This window comes from Bombus affinis, chromosome 1 (assembly GCF_024516045.1).
Source record: "Bombus affinis isolate iyBomAffi1 chromosome 1, iyBomAffi1.2, whole genome shotgun sequence".
Lineage (NCBI taxonomy): Eukaryota > Metazoa > Arthropoda > Insecta > Hymenoptera > Apidae > Bombus > Bombus affinis.
Genome location: NC_066344.1, coordinates 11,579,472 through 11,598,510, shown reverse-complemented (window position 1 = coordinate 11,598,510; position 19,039 = coordinate 11,579,472). Strand labels below are relative to the sequence as shown.

The following is a 19,039-nucleotide window of genomic DNA, read 5'->3' as shown; positions in this document are numbered from 1 at the left end:
TAATGCTGCATCAAATTTTAGTATCTAACCTTTTTTATCAATAAAACATATATTAAACAAATAAAGGATTCTACTTTCTATTCGCCTTCAGATATCAATTACATCAATTAATAAATATATATGACCTCTTTTAAATTCATTACAGTCAAGTTTGAATTAAAATAGTTCTTCTACTTAAAATTAGGGCATTAACTTCCATATAATATAGACATAGGTACATTCACGATTTTTTAGACCTTATTTTACAAACCACACAAAAATTAGAAGCACATATAAATATCAGGTATCATAGATGGTACAGATAATCTCTCATTATCTAACTTCACCAGTCTTTAGGTAAGAAACAAAATTTGAAATTACATACATATATGATTTAAGTTATATACATTATTTATATACATACAGTAAAAATATTTAAAACATAATACATTGGAATGTGAATTTTTATAAGTAAGAAATATTTAAAATATTCACAAAAGTGTTCATAGTATAAAACATTACAAAAAGAATTATATATATATACAGTTATAGGTAAAATTAATAAAAAAGAGCAAATTATAATACAAACTTGAAAAAATAGTCTAATTTAAACAATAATACAATACTGAAATAAACAATAATATTTCATTATTTCAGTTCAGTTATTAAATAAATAAGTTCTTATATATTTAACAGGGTTATGATAATTCAAAAGTATTACTACATCGACTGGTGTATACATTTTGGAAAATATGGAAAAAATTGCTTTTCACATTCCAAGTTTCACATTTATCATTGCTCGAATTAATTTAATATTATTATTAAAATGAGTGAATACTAGGCTTCCTGTGGCTCATATTCTGAAATAGTATTTATACGATTTATTTATATTTATTAAATTGATACAAAAATCAATATATTGAAACTTACCATTCGTTAATTTGCCATCATTGGTTATATGTAATTTTTCTTCAAGATTTTCTCCTATTCCTACATCTACCGAGTAGGTATCAGTACTGATAACAAATTAATTGTCAATATGAGTTCTATAATTTAACTAAAAAAATGTGGATATATCATATATTCAAGATATTAATAAATATTGTTACTATTTACCTATTTCGAAAATGTTCCAATTGTACATTAGCTGATTCTAACTGTTCTAAGAGATCCTCATTTGCTCGTTGTAATTTACGAACACTGTTAGTTGCAGCATCCACTTCATCTTGAACTGCAGCTAATTCTTTTTTCAATTCCTCTACTCTCGCTCTAACTCTCTTTACTTCTGCTTCATATTGTTCTGATCTTCTCATGGCATGTGAAAGTTCTGTTGTTTTTTCTTCCAGAGATTTTTTCAATATTGTCTAACAATAGACAATAATAAAAATGTTTAATTAAATTAGTATAATCATATACTAAACATATATTATATTCAAATTAAAGTGTTAGTACATAGTACAAACCACATTCCTAACTAAAAATTCTTGTTGCAATTGTCTTGTATCACTGTCTGATGTGGAAACTGGACGTGATCGTCGAGATTCTATCCTTTCTTGTAAATCATTTAATTCATTACGAAGTTGCTTATTTTCACGTTCTAAAGAAATTTTTTCTGTTTCCAAACGTTCTCGTTTTCCCCATTCGGCTGCATTTTCTGCTTGAAGTTTCTCTAACTAAAATCATATAATCACAAATAATTACAAATATATCAAAGTTTTAAATATATTTCAATATTTATATTTATAAGATCTACCTCAGCCCTAAGTTCACACAGACGACGATTCATTCCTTCTCTACTGGAAGCTTCATCAATTATACCAGCTTGTACATCGCTAAGCTTAATTTGAAACCGATCTTTCAATTCAAGTAATTCTCTTGTAACATCAGCTTTGCTTTCTTCTAATTCTTCACACTGTTTTCTTAATTGTATTATTTCTGCTTTCAATTTTTCTATACCACGATGTAAAGAATTTTTTTCTCTATTAAAATAAAATCCAATTAATTCAGTAAATTGAATTTAGATATAAATAAATAATAATTTTTCATGTTCTTACTCTCTTTCAGTAGAAATAGTTTTTGTAGCTTCATCCAATTTATGTTGGAGTAAAATTATTTTTTGTACATATGAATCATCTGTACGTGTTTGTAATGAAGATGAATTTTTCTCTACATTATCTTCTACTGAATTAGAATCTGCAACTAATCTTGCAATATCTTTATCTAATGAATTAAGAGGACTCTCTTTATATAATTCTACAGCATGTTTTGGCACTGCACCTTGTAATACATATTCTTCAATATCTCTATCTGGCAAGATACTATGACTTCCTAAGCAAACATTAGAGTCATCAAGAACTTTACAAGTAAGTAAATCTTTCTGAGAATTTACACTTTCACTTTGTTCCACATTATTGTAAAACTTCAATAATTCATCTATACCTAATGTATTTCTTAATTGTGGATCTGATTCTAAAACTGTAAAAATTTGTTGATCAAATTGGCCAGCGTGTTTTAGCAATACCATATGTATTTTTTCCATTTCTTTTTTTAATTGTTCATTTTGTAATTCAAGTTCCTGACATTCGTGTTTATAACTATTTGCATCCTTTACAGCAATTTCTAATTTTGATCTAAGCGTCTTTGCTTCTTCTCTTGCCATATTCCTTTCATTACGTACTTTGCTCCACTTTTCTCGCCAGTTAGCGGTACAATCTGACCACCACCTCATTGTTTTTTCCATTTGTGCAGCTCTTGCTCTTGCTTCCTCAAGTTCTCTTTGTCTTAAAGCCTAAGGATATTGAAAATAAAAAGCTATATGTAAATATTATTCTATTATTAAAATAAATATATGTAATCATTGCTATTGTTTATAGAGAAATAAGTAAGAGTAAAATGTTTTTAATATTTCATATTAATAGTTAAGTTATTCATATTAATAGTCAAATTAATAATAATCATTTAATATTTCATATGTATAGAGTATAATTTATTTTTTATGTAAAGTAACAAGATCAATTTGTTATGGTTCAAAGATAAGAGTAACAAATTTTAACTATTACCTCTTTAGTTTCCCATTCACTATCCACATAGCGTGATGAAGATGGTCCATTAACATCGTGTTCTCTCATATATCGTCGAGAAGACGTTCCACTAGCTGTTGATTGTGCCATACTAACCTAAAATACTACTATTTTATGAATGAATGTTAAACGGTATATATTCCTTCCCGAATCAAATCACTTAACAAATTTAGAGACAATTTCTATATCTTATTTATACTTTAATTTACATTATATTTAAGAGAATAGCAATCTGAATACAATATTTGAGTAATTTTGATCTTTATACATCACATAGTATATTCATCTGAGCTGCATTTGTGTTATCTATATATAAATATACATATACATATATAGCTATAGGTACATATTTCGTAAAAGGAAACAGAATAAGTATAAATAGTTATATTCTTTCTATTCACTGTTGGTTTAAGCAGGTATATATATAAATTCAATAAGTCATTGCTAAATTTATTGTGATATCGTAATGATATACAACAATATACTGATAATTTCAGATTCTATAAAAGTAATACAAAATTATTTATACGATGAGAAATCGTATTTGAGAAATAATTGTAATTAAAAATGAAAAATATTTAGAGATAATTCTTTGTACATCTTAAAATATATCGCAATTATTAAAAAATTTATTCAATCATATAATATTACTTTATAATTCTGTATTCATTTGTGTGTAAAGATATTCTATATAGATAAACAAAACAGTAATGAATACTGTGAAAAATAGTTGTGAGATTGGAAATGGTTTGGATGACCTTGGTATACCTGGGCAAGGTTTCTTAAGAGATGCTTTAACAAGTTGTACAGACCCGCTAAAAGCAATTGAAGAATTTCAATTAGAAAATGGTATTTTATTACCATCTTTACGTCCAATGTTACCTTTACTTGATCTTCATGGAGTAAGAAGACTAGATTTTCATGCATCAGTTCTTGAAGAATTAAGAGAAAAGTTAATAAAAAGAATTAATGAAATTGGAACAGAAAGAGCAGACAGAGGTTCAGCAGGTGACAGAAGATTAAAAGAATTATTGTCCAAAAGTTTTCCAGCTGTAAGAGTTGCAGCACTAAGGCCAGTTGTTATGTGTATTTTAAGAAACACCCCACACATAGAAGATAAATATTTACGAGTACTTGTTCGAGAAAAAGAATTATACAATGATGCAGACACTGAAGTTAAACGTCAAATTTGGAAAGATAATCAGAGTTTATTTGGAGATGAAGTTTCTCCACTATTTAGTCGATATATCATTGAGAAAGAACAAATATTATTTGATCATCGAAACTTAAATAGTCTTTTCTTTATGCCTTCTCCCAAGGTATAGTATATTAGAAATAAATATTCATAAAAAAATTGTGAATTTCTAATTATATAATTTATATATTTAGGTAAGAAGACAAGGTGAAGTAGTACAAAAACTAGCACATATGATTGGACATAGTGTAAAATTATATGACATGGTATTACAATTTTTAAGAACTTTATTTTTACGTACAAAAAATATACATTATTGTACATTAAGAGCAGAATTATTAATGGCCTTACATGATTTAGAGGTAAATTTGTATCATTTTAAATTACTTATACAATATTATGTAAAATGAATATAATATTATCTAAATAATAAATATTTAGGTACAAGATATTATTTCTGTTGATCCATGTCATAAATTTACTTGGTGCCTTGATGCATGTATTAGAGAAAAGAATGTTGACATTAAAAGATCTCGTGAATTACAAGGTTTTTTGGATAGTATTAAGGTATGTAATAAAAATATTTGCATTTAATAATAATACCTATTTATTTATTGATAGAAAGTAAAATGATCTGCAATTTTTTACAGAGAGGTCAAGAACAAGTCTTGGGTGATCTAAGCATGATATTATGTGATCCATATGCAGTAAATTTCCTTGCTAGTAGTGCAATCAAAATTGCACTTCATTTGATAAATGGTGAAGCACTGCCTAGAGAAAATGCAGTTCTTGTATTGTTACTCAGAATGCTTGCATTAGGTTTATCTGCTTGGCAAATGATTGATTCACAAGATTTTAAAGAACCAAAACTAGATAGTCAAGTTGTGACAAAATTTCTACCTGCACTTATGTCTTTAATGGTAAACTTACATAGGCTGTATATAGTAATATGTAATTTTAAATAAATGTAATAATTAGTAATTCATATTTTAGGTCGATGATCAAATAAGACAATTAAATTGTAAACTTCCACCTGATGAGAGAGAAAGTGCAATTGCTATAATAGAACATTCTGGTCCTCCTCCTGATGCTTGTCAAGCATATGCACAGCTTTCAGGAGTTGCTGCAGTTTTGTCTATGTATTACGCATTACATGTAGGAGGTGGTGGTGGAATAGGAAGAGGTAGAGGTGATGCTAGAGGTTTAATGAGAGTATTAGCTACTTTACCAAATTGTCAAGCACAACGTGCATTTGAAGATCCCTTTTTACACACTTTAGTAAGCACATTTTACTTAAAACTGAATAATCATTGATAGCATAATAACTAATTAATTTACACATGATTTACAGGTATCATTATTAATATTAAATATGGCTGATGAATTTCCTAATGAATCATTCTGTACAGTCATCTTTGACGAATTTTTCTTAGCTGGATTAGGCAGAGACAATGTTACACGCCATTTATTAAAGTTACTTTGGTACATCCATCTAAAGTTACCCCCGACTCGTCTTCATACACTAATAAAAGCGCTCCAACCAACTAGTCAGGTAATATATTTTTATTAAAAGAAAAAATAAAGTTATATTATATCATAACTATATAACAGTTTCATAACCTCATGTATAATTTAAGCATAATGAAGCAGTACATAATCTTTATGAAGCTTTACGTGATAAAATTGGGAATCGCTCCATGGAGGATCAGTTAACTACAACACAAATAGATACATTAGGACTTGAATGTCCACCCTCTCCTCTTACTGGTGTACCTACACCAGCGTTGTAAACATAATGTAACTTTTTTTATTAATATATTCAAAAATGAAACTTAATTATGTAACTTATGAACATTTATTTTTTTATGTTGTACGTTTTTTTAATTTTAATAAATAATGAATTGAATGAAGAATGAATTTAAAACATAATAAAAATTTCATATATATATCTTTATTCCACTTATATTATACAATAAATATAAAAATATGTATATACTTTCAATGTAATATATAATATTCAAAGAGTAGGGATGTTATATAATATGCATAATTTAAGCGACATTAGTATTTTTATTATTATACAGGTATTTGTTTATCTGTATTATTAATTAATTCCATTACTAATCTATCTAAATAATTTGGATCCAACTTGTATGACATTAAAATCATTGAGATGTACATTGATGCTTGTTTACTTAACAATACAAATTTTAGCTCAGGATCTATCATACTCAACCTAAGTAAAATATATTAAAACATTGATCATTTTTATGATGATTAAATATCTACAGTTTATTGAAATACTTACATTTTAATGATAATAAGACCCACAAGAGTCCATTCAACTGTTTTAAAAATAACATTTGCAGCAGACAATGAGAAAGTGTTAACTAATGCTTTAATTAAAGTACTCTTTTCTCTGCTGTACATATATTGTGGTAATTTATTACTAGCTAAAGCACATAATAGGTCAGGTAATCTATAACGAAAAAAAAAATACAAAATAAACATATTTATAAAATTATAAATTAAGAATATTAAAGAAACATAGAAGATCATATTACATTTTATTAAGTTTGTCTAAAAATATTCGACGTCGAAGTATTTTAGGCGCATATGCTTCTGTTAAAGGTAATATTGGAGTAAAATCATTATCCTGATCAGTAACTTCTGTAGTGTTTTTGCGATTTTCTATAATCATACTCCCTTTATAAAATGCCCGAACCTACAAATGATATTTATGTTAGAAATTCCTTACTTTTTAAATTAAGCTGTACATACTTTTAATTCCATTTTTTCCCCCTCTTCTTGAAGAACACATATATGAGGTAGTGGTTTTAAAGAATTTGTTGTTAAATCTACATGGATGTCTTTTTCATCTTCCAACTGCAATTTATTTAATTTTTTACACAGATGCATGTATCTATCATGTTGAACTATATTTTCTAACAATTGATTTCTAATATCTTCATTTCCTAGTAATAAAGAAATTGTATCTTTAGTAATCCAATCCCTTACATTATGTTCAATATGAATTGCAAGATTATAAAATTTATTTGACTGATTTTCTTTAGTAGAATTTTGTTGCCTATTTTGTTCATTTTTATTTTGTTTTATTTTTTCTATAGGATCTTTATTACTAATAACAGTATTATATTTTGAAATAGTTGTATTATCCTCTGTTCCTGATGTTTCAAGTAACTCATTTTGTTCTTTATTTTCTATATTTTGATTTTTGTCTTTATTTACAGGAGTAGCACAATTATTTACATTTGTAGTATTTTGAATTCCTGTATAATCTAGTAAAGTATTAGCTTCTATGGTACACATTCTTTTAACAGTACTATCATTTATGTAGTCTTTAGCAGTGCTACCTTTATCTTCTAAATTAATAGATGCTTTCTTCACACCTACAGATTCCTTAACACCATTTTCTGGAAATTCTTTTAAAATACCAGGTTTTTCAATAATATTGTTTGCTACATTTTCACTACTTCTTAGAGACATTTTTATTATACATTCATCATGTGCTTCAACTTTTGAAGATTTACTGAGAAGTGTATTTTCCGTACTTTTGGATGTTTTATTATTTTTTACATGTTCATCTGTGTTTCCAGAATTCAGTACCATTTCTATATCTCTCACATGAATTTCATCTTTAAGCATACTTTCTTTTAATTCGTCTTTGTTTAGCAATATTTTAAATTCTGGTATTTCTTCTTTATCTCTCAACCATAATGGACTCGTGGGCATTTGTTCTAATAAGTAATTTGAAGCTCCATAACAATGTGAACTACAAAAATTTTTACGCCTTGTTATATCATAAACCTTATTTTTTATTGTTGATATATGGTATCGTTGATCAATTATTTTTGTTAATGTATTACTACATAATACATAGCCACATAATTTGATTATAGCCCTTTCCTCAATTACATCTTCCATGTGACTTTTGTTAATATATCTTAGCTGTAAAAAAATTGATAATTATTTAAAGTAAACGTCAAATTATTTAAACACTTAAAAATATACTTACATTAGTCAAAAGCCATTGGAAATCTATTTTTGGTTCTAGAAGATGTTCAACAATTCTAAGAGCTTTGGCATCACATTGTTTCTTTTTAATTATTGCTAACTGCATTTGTGCTTTACTTAAAAAATATAATAAATTAGTATATATTACATATATTTTTTATATTTCAATTATATTTTTAAATACATTTATGCAAAATAAATCTTACCTCATCTTCTTTTTCACTTTTTTCCTTTCAAAAGTTTCTTTTCTAATATTGGACATCTCCATCTTTAAATAATAATTACAAGAAAATCTATTTTTATAGAATCTGTTTAGTCACAACTCAGTCTACTCTTGTGTACTATTGAAACTATTACTCTACTACTGATCTACTTTATACAATATCTTATTTTAGAAGCAGACATCCTGGAAAACGTAAGATAAAAAAATTCCTGTATTTTACATGAATAATAAAAAATAATAGAATAATCGAATTATAATAAAATCAAGTTGTAAATCAGATTTAAAAACTATTCTTCACACAAATGTATAGTACCTAATAAAAAGTAGAAAATTTAAAAATATACAAAAATGGAGTGAACATTCTTCATATAATATTGTTTATACTAGTTATGTTTATGTTTAAGATTTACTTATGTTATTTAGTAAAGTATTATTACTATTTTTTATTTTATATACTTAACACTAATGTTTGAATGTGATTAAGTAAGAATTTACAATTTTATCATCCCTTGAAAAATATTTTAGTAAATGTACATATCTATTTTCAGTGAAATAATGATCATACTAAAGTTGGTCAACCTGTTTACGCAATTAATTAATCAAAGTCCAAACAAATTTAGTTGTTTTCTTAATCGTATATGATTGTAAAATAAAAAAAAATGAATTGACATGCTCTTTGTAATAGAATTTATAAGAAAACTGTTTACAATTATGTAAAAATTAGTAATACAACATATAGGAAAATGTAATAGATTTTCATTCGAACGTTAACGCTCTCTAGTGACGATTTAAAGAAACATTGAACCGGCTGTCTTGTAGAGGTAGAAGTCTACCGAAGTAGATGGAAAAAAAAGACCAGTAAAGTGTGACTGGTTATATGGTGTGATTTTGGAGTAGTGTTACGTTTTCAGTATTATCTTGTTGTGCTCGCCATGACGTTGGTTTGAAATTGTATTTCAAAATATTAATCCCGATGTTGGTCGCAGGACTGTGCCAATGTAGTTTTCATGCTTTTAACGAGGAGAGAATCCGGGGAGGCAATTCGTGGATACCGAAGAAAGCTTCAAACGTGTTTGAAGCTTTCGAGGTCGTATTCATGGAACTATGAACCTGGACTCGTTGTCTTTTACTTTGTCACAAATCAGTTATTTGGTTACGAATTTAAATAAGAAAAATTTTCGAGACAGCTGCCAAGAAATATCAGTTGTAAGTAGAAAAAAACCTGTTGTACTACTGCATCTCTTGTGCCCACCCCTTCCACCTTCTATTCATCACACGCCGTCCTCGGAACAACGCAATATGCTTCGTGAATATTATTACAGATTCCATCTAATTTCAATTATTAAAGTGAACATCTTCATAAAAAAAAAATAAATGTGGATTTATATATAGATTAATAAACTTATTCTATAAGTAATGGCAATTGAATATTCACGCGGCATGAAATACATCTTGAACTTAGCCTCTTTCCGTAATTTGTATGTATTCCAACGTATTATTTCGAACGATGAAACTGTATATTTTTCAATACTCACTTCTAAAACATAAATAATAATAATAATGTTTCAGTTATTTAACAAATATAATAGTTGTAAAATACTTATTTGTTTGAAGTTATCTTGAAATATATTATAATCTTTTCTCAGTTTTATTTCTGTTACTGAGTATATGATAATGCTGTAGAGGTCATATCTAATATATTCATGTTTATATACATATTTTATATATAATTCATCATTCTAAAATGTATTATTATATTCTAGCTGGTGCAGTGGAAGGGTTTGGAGGCAGACAGACATTTGCTGCGCTCTTTACTCTCGTGCATTGACTTTTCCACAGGAGAGTCACCAGAATTAAGTGCGAGAGATTACTTTCAAGTGCAACTTCTAAAACAAGAGTGTACTAATCTTCTTAGCAAACCTTCTTTTATTTCTAATCTGTGCTTTGCTATAGATCATCCATTTCATCAACAAAAGGTATATTTTACTTTTTATTTAGGTAAAGATTATCAGAATTAGTGTGTATATATGTGTATACTTATATAAATTGATATATATCAAACATTTCTTTATGTCACATTCTTTTAAAACAAACAACTTTTGTTAATTTTAAGTTTATCTTTTAGACTTTGAACCCATCACCAAAGTTTTTTTTACGTTTAAAAAAGGCACTTGGGTTAACTCTGGTACAAGAAGTTGCATTTGCGATTGCATTGCTCCATTCTGAGAATACTGAAATTCGTACATTAGCTCTAGAGCACGTACAAAAACAGCTGCCTGAATTGATAAAAAATTATATTAATTCTGAAACAAGCAACAGACATCACGAAGAAGGATTGCACGATTCATTGCCTGAAGTTCTTCATCTTATATTGTCTCAAGCTTTTCATTCAGCCAATCAATTTGGCCTTTCATCTGAAGCAAAAGAAAAATTTCTCAAGAATTTGAGGCGCGATTTTCCCCGTGAGCTGGTACCAGTGGTGCTAGCACCACTCTTGTACCCAGACAACGGGGAAACTCCGCAAACCAAAATCGAGCTAAACATGGCTGTTAATCAAATGGTAATACAAATAATAATAACTGTATAATTATTGTAATATATTATATATTAAAAATCTTTTAATGCATGTAATATGTCTATTTTAGGATGGGAATTCTCTAGTAGAATTGATTATGGAATTAGGATATGGATTCACTAACAGTGTTGAAGAATGTCGATCAGCCTTAGCTGGTTTAGGGGCTCGAGAAATATCTCCAACATGCGCAGCAAGGGTTTTAGGTCATATGGCACGTAGCTGTAGTAATCTTGATGATGCTGGAGGATTACAATCATTTTGGGGTAATTCAGGAGCTACACAAGATGCAAATAAGGAAAAATCAAGTGATAATGCTGCTCCTACTACATGGAATGTTGAAATTTTTGTTCAAGCTTTAAAAGAAATTGTAATCTTTAGTAACTGATATCTAATAACTTCATGTATTAAATTAAGTATTTAATTTTAATTTATGTTCATTGTTAATTACAGCAATCAACATTATCTTGGAATGAAGTGATAGTTAAACTAGATCATGCAGAATTTGTTATCAAAGATAGACAAGGATTGAATTTGTTGATCACAGGATTAAGGTTGGGATTGCAACATCAAGGATATCCTCCAGATATGTTTCCCGTGGAACTTTTTTATCGTCATTGGGATAACATAGAAGGACAGTTTTCTCTAGTGCAACAAATTTTAAAGTGCCCTGATATATTTTGTTTTGCCGATTATCCATATCATTCTGTAACTGTTGATGTATTGAAAGCAGCACCAGAGAGTGACAGTAAAGAAGCACAAACTTGGAGATCCTTAAATGTAGTTGAATTACTCTTGCATATGGCAGAAAGAGGACTGTATGGACCAGTTCAAGAAATATTTAAGTGGCCCATTCAACACTGCCCTGATGTTCTTGTATTAGCATTATTACAAATTAGTGCTCCTGTTACAATACTTAGACAAGAATTACTTAGTACATTAATGCCTATTTTTCTTGGGAATCATCCAAATTCAGCTGTTATTCTACATCATGCATGGCATGGAAATACAGTTAAAATAAAATCTATTATTATGCATGCTATGGCAGAATGGTATATACGTGGAGATCACGATCAAACAAGACTATCTCGTATTCTTGATGTTGCTCAAGACCTCAAAGCATTAACTCATTTATTGACTGCTCAATCATATCCATTTGTTATTGATCTAGCCTGTTTGGCTTCAAGAAGAGAATATTTAAAATTAGAAAAATGGTTGACTGATAAAATTAGAGAACAAGGAGAAGTTTTTGTTACTGCTTGTGTAAAGTTTTTACAAAGACGTTGTCCTCAAGTAATGGGACCTGGTATAAAGGAAGATCTTACAGTACCAAAAGCAAGTCAACTTCCACAAGAAACACTAACAACAATGCTTGCTTGTTTGCAAGTATGCGCTGGGTATGTTTTACTATTTTTGTATTCTAAATATTTTTAGCATAAATAATATTTCCTTATTATTAATATTGTTTTTATTTTTCCTCTTTTTTATTTTACAGAAGTGTATCTCAAGAATGTTCCGAGGCAATAATGACAATGGTACAAAATTGTAGTCTAATGTTGAGTAAAAGTACAATGAGTAGACCTCCACCACCAGGAGTTTTACGACATCGTGGATTGGAACCTTTTAATCCAGCAACTTTGGGAGGACAGGTATCGAAATTAATGTAATTTCTTATATTTACTTGTACACTAATCTTATATATAAACATATCTTATTTAATTTTGTAGTTGTTTTCTTCAAAACAAGTGGATCCGCTTGGAAATTTAAGTTCAAGTCTTGCATCTATGGGTTTGGGTTCCAGTCTTGGTCCACCAAGTAGTTCTGCGTTTAATTTATCAGGTGCACTTGGACCTTTAGTATCAGCACCTGGCTCTCCTTCTCGTCTCATGGGACCTTCTCCAAGTCCATTTCCGATGTTACCATTATCTTCACAATTGCATTCAGGACCAGTTGGTACGCAAGGACCATCTGTTTTACCTGGAAATACGACAATCGGAGGATTAGGACGACTTGTACCACCAACAGGCATTGAAAAAGCAAGAATACCTGAAACATCGAACTTATTTCCTGATATGGCACAAAATGTTTCCAAAGAAATTGAAGATGAAGCAAACAGTTACTTTCAGCGAATATACAACCATCCGCCACATCCTACCTTATCAATTGATGAAGTTCTTGATATGTTAAAAAAATTTCAAGAGTCTGGTAGTAAAAGAGAGAGAGAAGTATTCAACTGTATGTTACGAAACTTATTTGAGGAATATCGATTTTTTCCTCAATACCCAGATAAAGAGTTGCAAATTACGGCACAGTTATTCGGAGGAATTATTGAAAGAGGATTGATTAATAGCTATATGACACTTGGATTAGCTCTGAGATTTGTATTGGATGCACTTAGGAAACCAGAAGGCAGCAAGATGTATTACTTTGGCATAACAGCTCTGGATCGGTTCAAAATCCGTTTAAAAGACTACCAAACATACTGTGAGCATGTCAGGACAATTCAACATTTCAGTGAGTTTCCACAACATTTAATTGAGTATATAGAATATGGATTACAGGGGCAGGAGCCTCCCGTAAGACCTCAAGGTTCAATCCTCCCAAAATCTTTAGCAGCTATGCTGGCACCAGTTACTACACCATATAAAACTATTACGACAACAACAATAACGACAAGCACTACTCAAGCGAAATCATCCACGACTCCAACCACCTCTCTCTCAGCCAGAGTAAGTAAACTATAAATTTGAGAACTGCATAATACATTTTCATTGTTACTTATGATCTTTTCTTTAATTTTAGCCTTCTATTGCTAATGCAACAAACATTGATACGTTATTAGTAGCAACCGATAAAGAAGAAAAGATAACGACACCTCCAGAAGCTTTGCAAGATAAAACAGCATTCATCTTCAATAATCTTAGTCAACTTAATTTACAACAAAAATGTGACGAAATTCGAGAAATTGTCACAGAAGAGTATTGGCCTTGGATGGCTCAGTATTTAGTAATGAAACGTGCAAGCATAGAATTAAATTTCCATGCTTTATATTCAAATTTTCTGGACTGTTTGAAATTACCAGAAGTATACAAAATGGTTACTAGAGAAACATTTAGAAACATAAAGGTTTTATTACGGAGTGATAAAGGAATAGCGAATTTTTCTGACCGCTCACTTTTAAAAAATTTAGGTCATTGGCTAGGAATGTTAACTCTTGGCAGAAATAAACCGATTTTACACATTGATATAGATCTAAAAAGTTTACTTGTCGAAGCATATCATAAAGGTCAACAAGAACTTCTTTATGTCGTTCCATTTGTTGCTAAAGTACTTGAAAGTTGTGCAAAAAGTCGTGTTTTTCGTCCACCTAATCCTTGGACAATGGCAATTATGAATGTATTAGCAGAATTACATCAAGAACCTGACCTAAAATTGAATTTAAAATTCGAGATAGAAGTATTATGCAAAAATTTAAGCATTGATGTAGGTGAATTAAAACCTGCGCTTTACTTAAAAGATCCAGAAAAATTACGGAACTTAGAATATCAACTATCACATCCTAATAAAAAGTCTGAATCAAACAACAATCAGCAACAAACACAAGGCCCTATCGAAGAATTGGTTGGCCCCACTACAACCGGAACTATTGTTCCACAAACAGCTCCAGCAAATACAACACCATCTTTACCTACTGGTCCACCAGAGCCGCGTTTTAATTATATGGATATTTCTGTAACAGGGATTGCTAATATTTCTCAACATATCACCATTAATAATAATTTGCCATTATTCCAAACGCACCCACATTTGAAACAGTTTGTTCGTCCAGCTGTTGAAAGAGCAATTCAAGAATGGATTCATCCTGTAGTTGATCGATCGATCAAAATAGCTCTAACCACTAGCGAACAAATTGTGAGAAAAGACTTTGCATTAGATCCAGAAGAAGTTCGAATGAGAACAGCAGCAAGACATATGGTTCGTAATTTAACTGCTGGAATGGCTATGATTACTTGCCGTGATCAAGTTTTGACGTCAATTAGTACAAATTTAAAACAAGCTTTTTTAACTGCAATGATTGGCACAACCCCACAACAAAAAGAACTTGCAGAACAAGCAGCTAATGTAGTAGCTGCTGATAATATGGAACTTGCTTGCGCATTTGTACAAAAAACAGCTATTGAAAAGGCAATTCCAGAAATGGATAAACGTTTATTGAATGAAATTGAATTACGAAAAATTGCACGGCAAGAAGGAAGAAGATATTGCGATCCATTACTTAAATATCAAGCTGAGAGAATGCCTGAACAAATAAGACTAAAAGTTGGCGGAGTGACGCCTCAACAAATGGCTGTTTATGAAGAATTTGCGAGGAATATTCCAGGATTCTTACCACTATCTGAACGAGACACACAAGCTTTGTTAATGCCAAAACCTGTTACAGTATGTATTCTATATTCTACATGTCGTATATTTATAATTCTTATATAATATTGCTTATTTAAAATACTTTTTTCTTAAAGGAACCTACTGTAACTGCATTTGCTGCTAATCCAGCAGTTGCAGTAGCGACGGCGCAACAAGTTGCTGCATATGCAGCAGCCGTGAGTAACGATGAAGTTGGAGCTATGTTAGAGAAACTTGCAGCTGAAGTTGAAGTATTACTTGCTGCAATGGGTCCAGTTGCACCACCTCCACAACATGCTACTCTTCACAGTCTCTTAGATTCTATTATCCTAACACGAAGATCAAGAGATGCAGGCGCTGCTATGACATTACTTAAAAAAGTAAATTATTACAAATTATATTATTTAAGTATGTAATCTACATTATATGCAATCTATATACCTCTAATTCTAGGCTGTAGAAGGTTTATTAGATGGCCCTACCATTACCAGCGGTGTAATAGATTCAGAAATTATATTGCGATATAGAGAACTTCATTTACGTATTTTAAAATGTTTACAAGATCCACGTGCCTATGGCATGCAATGGACAAACAAACACATTACTCGGTGTTTAACTGAGTGTCGAGAAGAGTTTCGATACAACTTCGAAGCTGTCGATTATCTTATCAGGTATTCTACTTTCCTTAATATATTACTAAATTATTAAATTTATTTGAGTGATAAAATATAAATAGCACCGTTACTATCGCTTTTAGGTCTCATTTAATTAGTCTTCCACAGTATGATTTAGCTTTAGCTCAAGCTATAGATTCTGGAAATTCTATGGCAACAGCATTTGCTATGCAATTGGTGCAACTTTATTTAATTGATGAAAGACAAACTACACATGTTGCCGAATCTGACCTATTTCACACAATTGAAATACTTGCCCGAATAGCTCACCACAGAGCACCACCTGAAGGGTGACTATTAATATTACGATATTAATTAGTGCAGAATTAATTCAAATAAAACATATATTTTTTTTCAGAATTTTACTGTTTAGACTGACAAATCTGATAGAATCATTACGCGTAAATCATGATACAGGAGTATTAGCAGACAGAGCTCCTGCTGGCCCTACAGCGCATATTCATTCTGGAATTCTACAGGTGAGAGTAAGTAAATTCTGCCAATCTTAAGGCACCAAGAACACACGTTTGTATTTACAATTTATGTTATTTGTTTTTTACAGGCTCGTGACTTTGACGATCCACCTGGATTGATGGAAAAGACGGAATATTTATTACGCGAATGGATCTCAATGCATCATAATCCAACGCACGCTCGTGATCCCACGAAAGCTTTCGGAATGTTTGTTCATCAAATGAACATTCATGGAATCCTTAAAACAGACGATCTCATAACAAGATTCTTTAAATTGAGTACTCAGATGTGTGTCGATTCGTGTTATCGTGCTTTAGCTGATACAAGTGCTGCAATACCTGTTGTTCGTGCGAAATGTTTCCATTCGTTGGATGCTTTCGTTCGTTTGATCGCACTTCTGGTAAAACATTCTGGTGATAGCACAAACACTCATACGAAAATTAATTTACTAAACAAGGTTTTGGGAATCGTTGCTGGTGTATTACTACAGGATCAGGAAATGCGAGGAACTGATTTTCAACAATTGCCGTATCATAGAATTTTCATCATGCTTTTCTTGGAACTTTGCGCCCCTGAACCTGTATTGGAAGCAATAAATTATCAAGTATTAACTGCTTTCTGCCATACGCTACATATACTTAGACCAGCCAAAGCTTCAGGATTTTGTTACGCTTGGCTGGATATAGTTGCACACAGAGTTTTTATTGGACGTACGCTTGCGATTACACCACAACAAAAATGTTGGGGCATGTATGCGCAACTTTTAATTGATCTCTTTAAGTACCTTGCATCATACCTTCGAAACACGGAACTTGCAAAGCCTGTTCTTACGTTATACAGAGGAACAATTAGAGTACTATTAGTCTTATTACACGATTTTCCTGAATTTCTTTGTGAATATCATTACGGATTTTGTGATGTAATTCCACTTAATTGCACACAGATGAAAAATATTGTTTTAAGCGCATATCCAAGAAGTATGCGGTTACCTGATCCATTCACACCGAATTTAACAGTTAATCTGCTGCAGCAAGCAACACATACTCCCCGAATATTGACAAATTTTGCATCTATGATACAGCCATTAAGTTTCAAAAAAGAACTTGATTCGTATTTAAAAGCGCGAGCTCCAGTTACTTTCCTTTCTGAATTGCGTAGTAATTTACAAGTGTCTCAAGATACTGGTTTTCGCTATAATATTCCATTAATGAACGCTCTCGTACTTTATGTTGGGACACAAGCTATATCTTTTATTCGCAGTAAAGGACATACGCCTAACATGTCTGCTATCGCACATTCTGCACATATGGATATATTTCAAAACTTGGCAGTGGATCTTGATACAGAAGGTCGTTATTTATTCATAAATGCAATTATGAATCAGTTGCGGTATCCTAACACCCATACGAATTACTTCAGTTGTACACTTCTGTACTTGTTTGTTGAAGCTAATACGCAAGCGATACAAGAACAAATTACAAGAGTTATTCTTGAAAGACTTGTTGTAAATAGACCTCACCCATGGGGTCTTCTCGTTACTTTTGTTGAACTTATCAAAAATCCAACATACAAATTCTGGACGCATGAATTTGTTCACTGTGCACCAGAAATTGAAAAGTAAGTTATTAAAAATAATTGTGTATTTTATTATTTTGATTTTTCATATAATGTATATTTTTTTATTTATATTGTTTCAGGTTATTCGATTCAATAGCTCATTCGTGTAGGAACCTAAAAGATTTAGAATCCATTCGGGAACCGAATATCCCAGAGTGATAGGACGCTTTATTTTTCATTGTCGATTTGTGTACAGTAAAAAAGAAGAACATAAATAATAAGAATCGCGTGTAAAAAGTTGTTAATGTACGGATAGATGTACCATACTTTGGGCTTAACTTTTGGTGGATAGATATTGAATAATCGTATATTAAGTGTATCAATTGAGCTAGAATAAGCGAGATTACTATTATGTTAATATTTTAATAAAAATATTGTTGCATCGATCAGAAAGCAACGAACATTCAACCTCACAAAATGTGTCTTTTGAACAGTGTACTTTATACAGTGTGTTACCACGACATTGTAATATTATAGCACAAATGTCAGTATAATGCGTATCATAATGAAGAGGAAGGCAAGACAGCAAGGGTGTTCAAGAAGTAATAGTGAATTTTTGTAGGTTAAATTGAATATAAATGTATTATGAATAAGTGGTATATTGAATCAGTACCAAAATTAATATGTTGTACTATGTAAGTCATTTAGGGAGTATTTGCAGAATGTATGGTGCACCTGAAAATCTGTAATATAGTATATAATTACTAGTATACATTGATGTAATTTTTTAAGAATTGTAGCTACGAAAAAAGATAAAGCTGATTAATTAAAATGTGGTTTAAGTAA

General features: G+C 30.5%; 4 protein-coding genes across 8 annotated transcripts; 2 read left to right on the top strand and 2 right to left on the bottom strand.

Annotated features, from left to right (window-relative positions):
- Positions 1–50: 50 nt before the first annotated feature.
- On the bottom strand, positions 51–3,184 carry LOC126917128 (coiled-coil domain-containing protein 102A). The gene is made up of 7 exons (XM_050723671.1): positions 3,039–3,184; positions 2,034–2,767; positions 1,733–1,958; positions 1,443–1,652; positions 1,096–1,343; positions 910–995; positions 51–839 (listed from the first exon to the last, which is right to left on the bottom strand). The coding sequence occupies exons 1-7, from the start codon at positions 3,147–3,149 to the stop codon at positions 817–819; spliced, it is 1,638 nt and encodes a 545-aa protein (XP_050579628.1). The 5' UTR covers positions 3,150–3,184; the 3' UTR covers positions 51–816.
- LOC126917118 (negative elongation factor B) lies at positions 3,053–6,102 on the top strand. 3 transcript variants are annotated; one of them, XM_050723655.1, is made up of 8 exons: positions 3,053–3,183; positions 3,742–4,378; positions 4,449–4,616; positions 4,696–4,821; positions 4,905–5,174; positions 5,248–5,532; positions 5,606–5,806; positions 5,892–6,102. In XM_050723655.1, exons 2-8 carry the CDS (start codon positions 3,770–3,772, stop codon positions 6,042–6,044), a joined length of 1,812 nt encoding a protein of 603 aa, XP_050579612.1. In that variant the 5' UTR covers positions 3,053–3,183; positions 3,742–3,769; the 3' UTR covers positions 6,045–6,102. The 3 variants fall into 3 exon arrangements, with proteins under 3 accessions (XP_050579612.1, XP_050579592.1, XP_050579603.1); XM_050723635.1 differs by lacking the exon at positions 3,053–3,183 and adding an exon at positions 3,326–3,475 and having other exon boundaries at positions 3,557–4,378; XM_050723646.1 differs by lacking the exon at positions 3,053–3,183 and having other exon boundaries at positions 3,520–4,378.
- An 81-nt stretch (positions 6,103–6,183) lies between these two features.
- On the bottom strand, positions 6,184–8,971 carry LOC126917114 (putative RNA polymerase II subunit B1 CTD phosphatase RPAP2). Of its 2 annotated transcripts, none has more exons than XM_050723612.1 (7): positions 8,826–8,971; positions 8,496–8,695; positions 8,291–8,405; positions 7,036–8,223; positions 6,819–6,979; positions 6,563–6,733; positions 6,184–6,490 (listed from the first exon to the last, which is right to left on the bottom strand). In XM_050723612.1, exons 2-7 carry the CDS (start codon positions 8,555–8,557, stop codon positions 6,331–6,333), a joined length of 1,857 nt encoding a protein of 618 aa, XP_050579569.1. In that variant the 5' UTR covers positions 8,558–8,695; positions 8,826–8,971; the 3' UTR covers positions 6,184–6,330. The 2 variants fall into 2 exon arrangements, with proteins under 2 accessions (XP_050579569.1, XP_050579578.1); XM_050723621.1 differs by having other exon boundaries at positions 8,291–8,400.
- Positions 8,972–9,314: 343 nt separating this feature from the next.
- LOC126916970 (CCR4-NOT transcription complex subunit 1) lies at positions 9,315–19,039 on the top strand. 2 transcript variants are annotated; one of them, XM_050723349.1, is made up of 14 exons: positions 9,315–9,718; positions 10,276–10,488; positions 10,638–11,072; positions 11,158–11,454; positions 11,538–12,481; positions 12,580–12,733; positions 12,812–13,813; positions 13,887–15,524; positions 15,605–15,868; positions 15,942–16,159; positions 16,246–16,452; positions 16,521–16,641; positions 16,725–18,253; positions 18,334–19,039. In XM_050723349.1, exons 1-14 carry the CDS (start codon positions 9,617–9,619, stop codon positions 18,410–18,412), a joined length of 7,203 nt encoding a protein of 2,400 aa, XP_050579306.1. In that variant the 5' UTR covers positions 9,315–9,616; the 3' UTR covers positions 18,413–19,039. The 2 variants fall into 2 exon arrangements, with proteins under 2 accessions (XP_050579306.1, XP_050579299.1); XM_050723342.1 differs by having other exon boundaries at positions 16,521–16,647.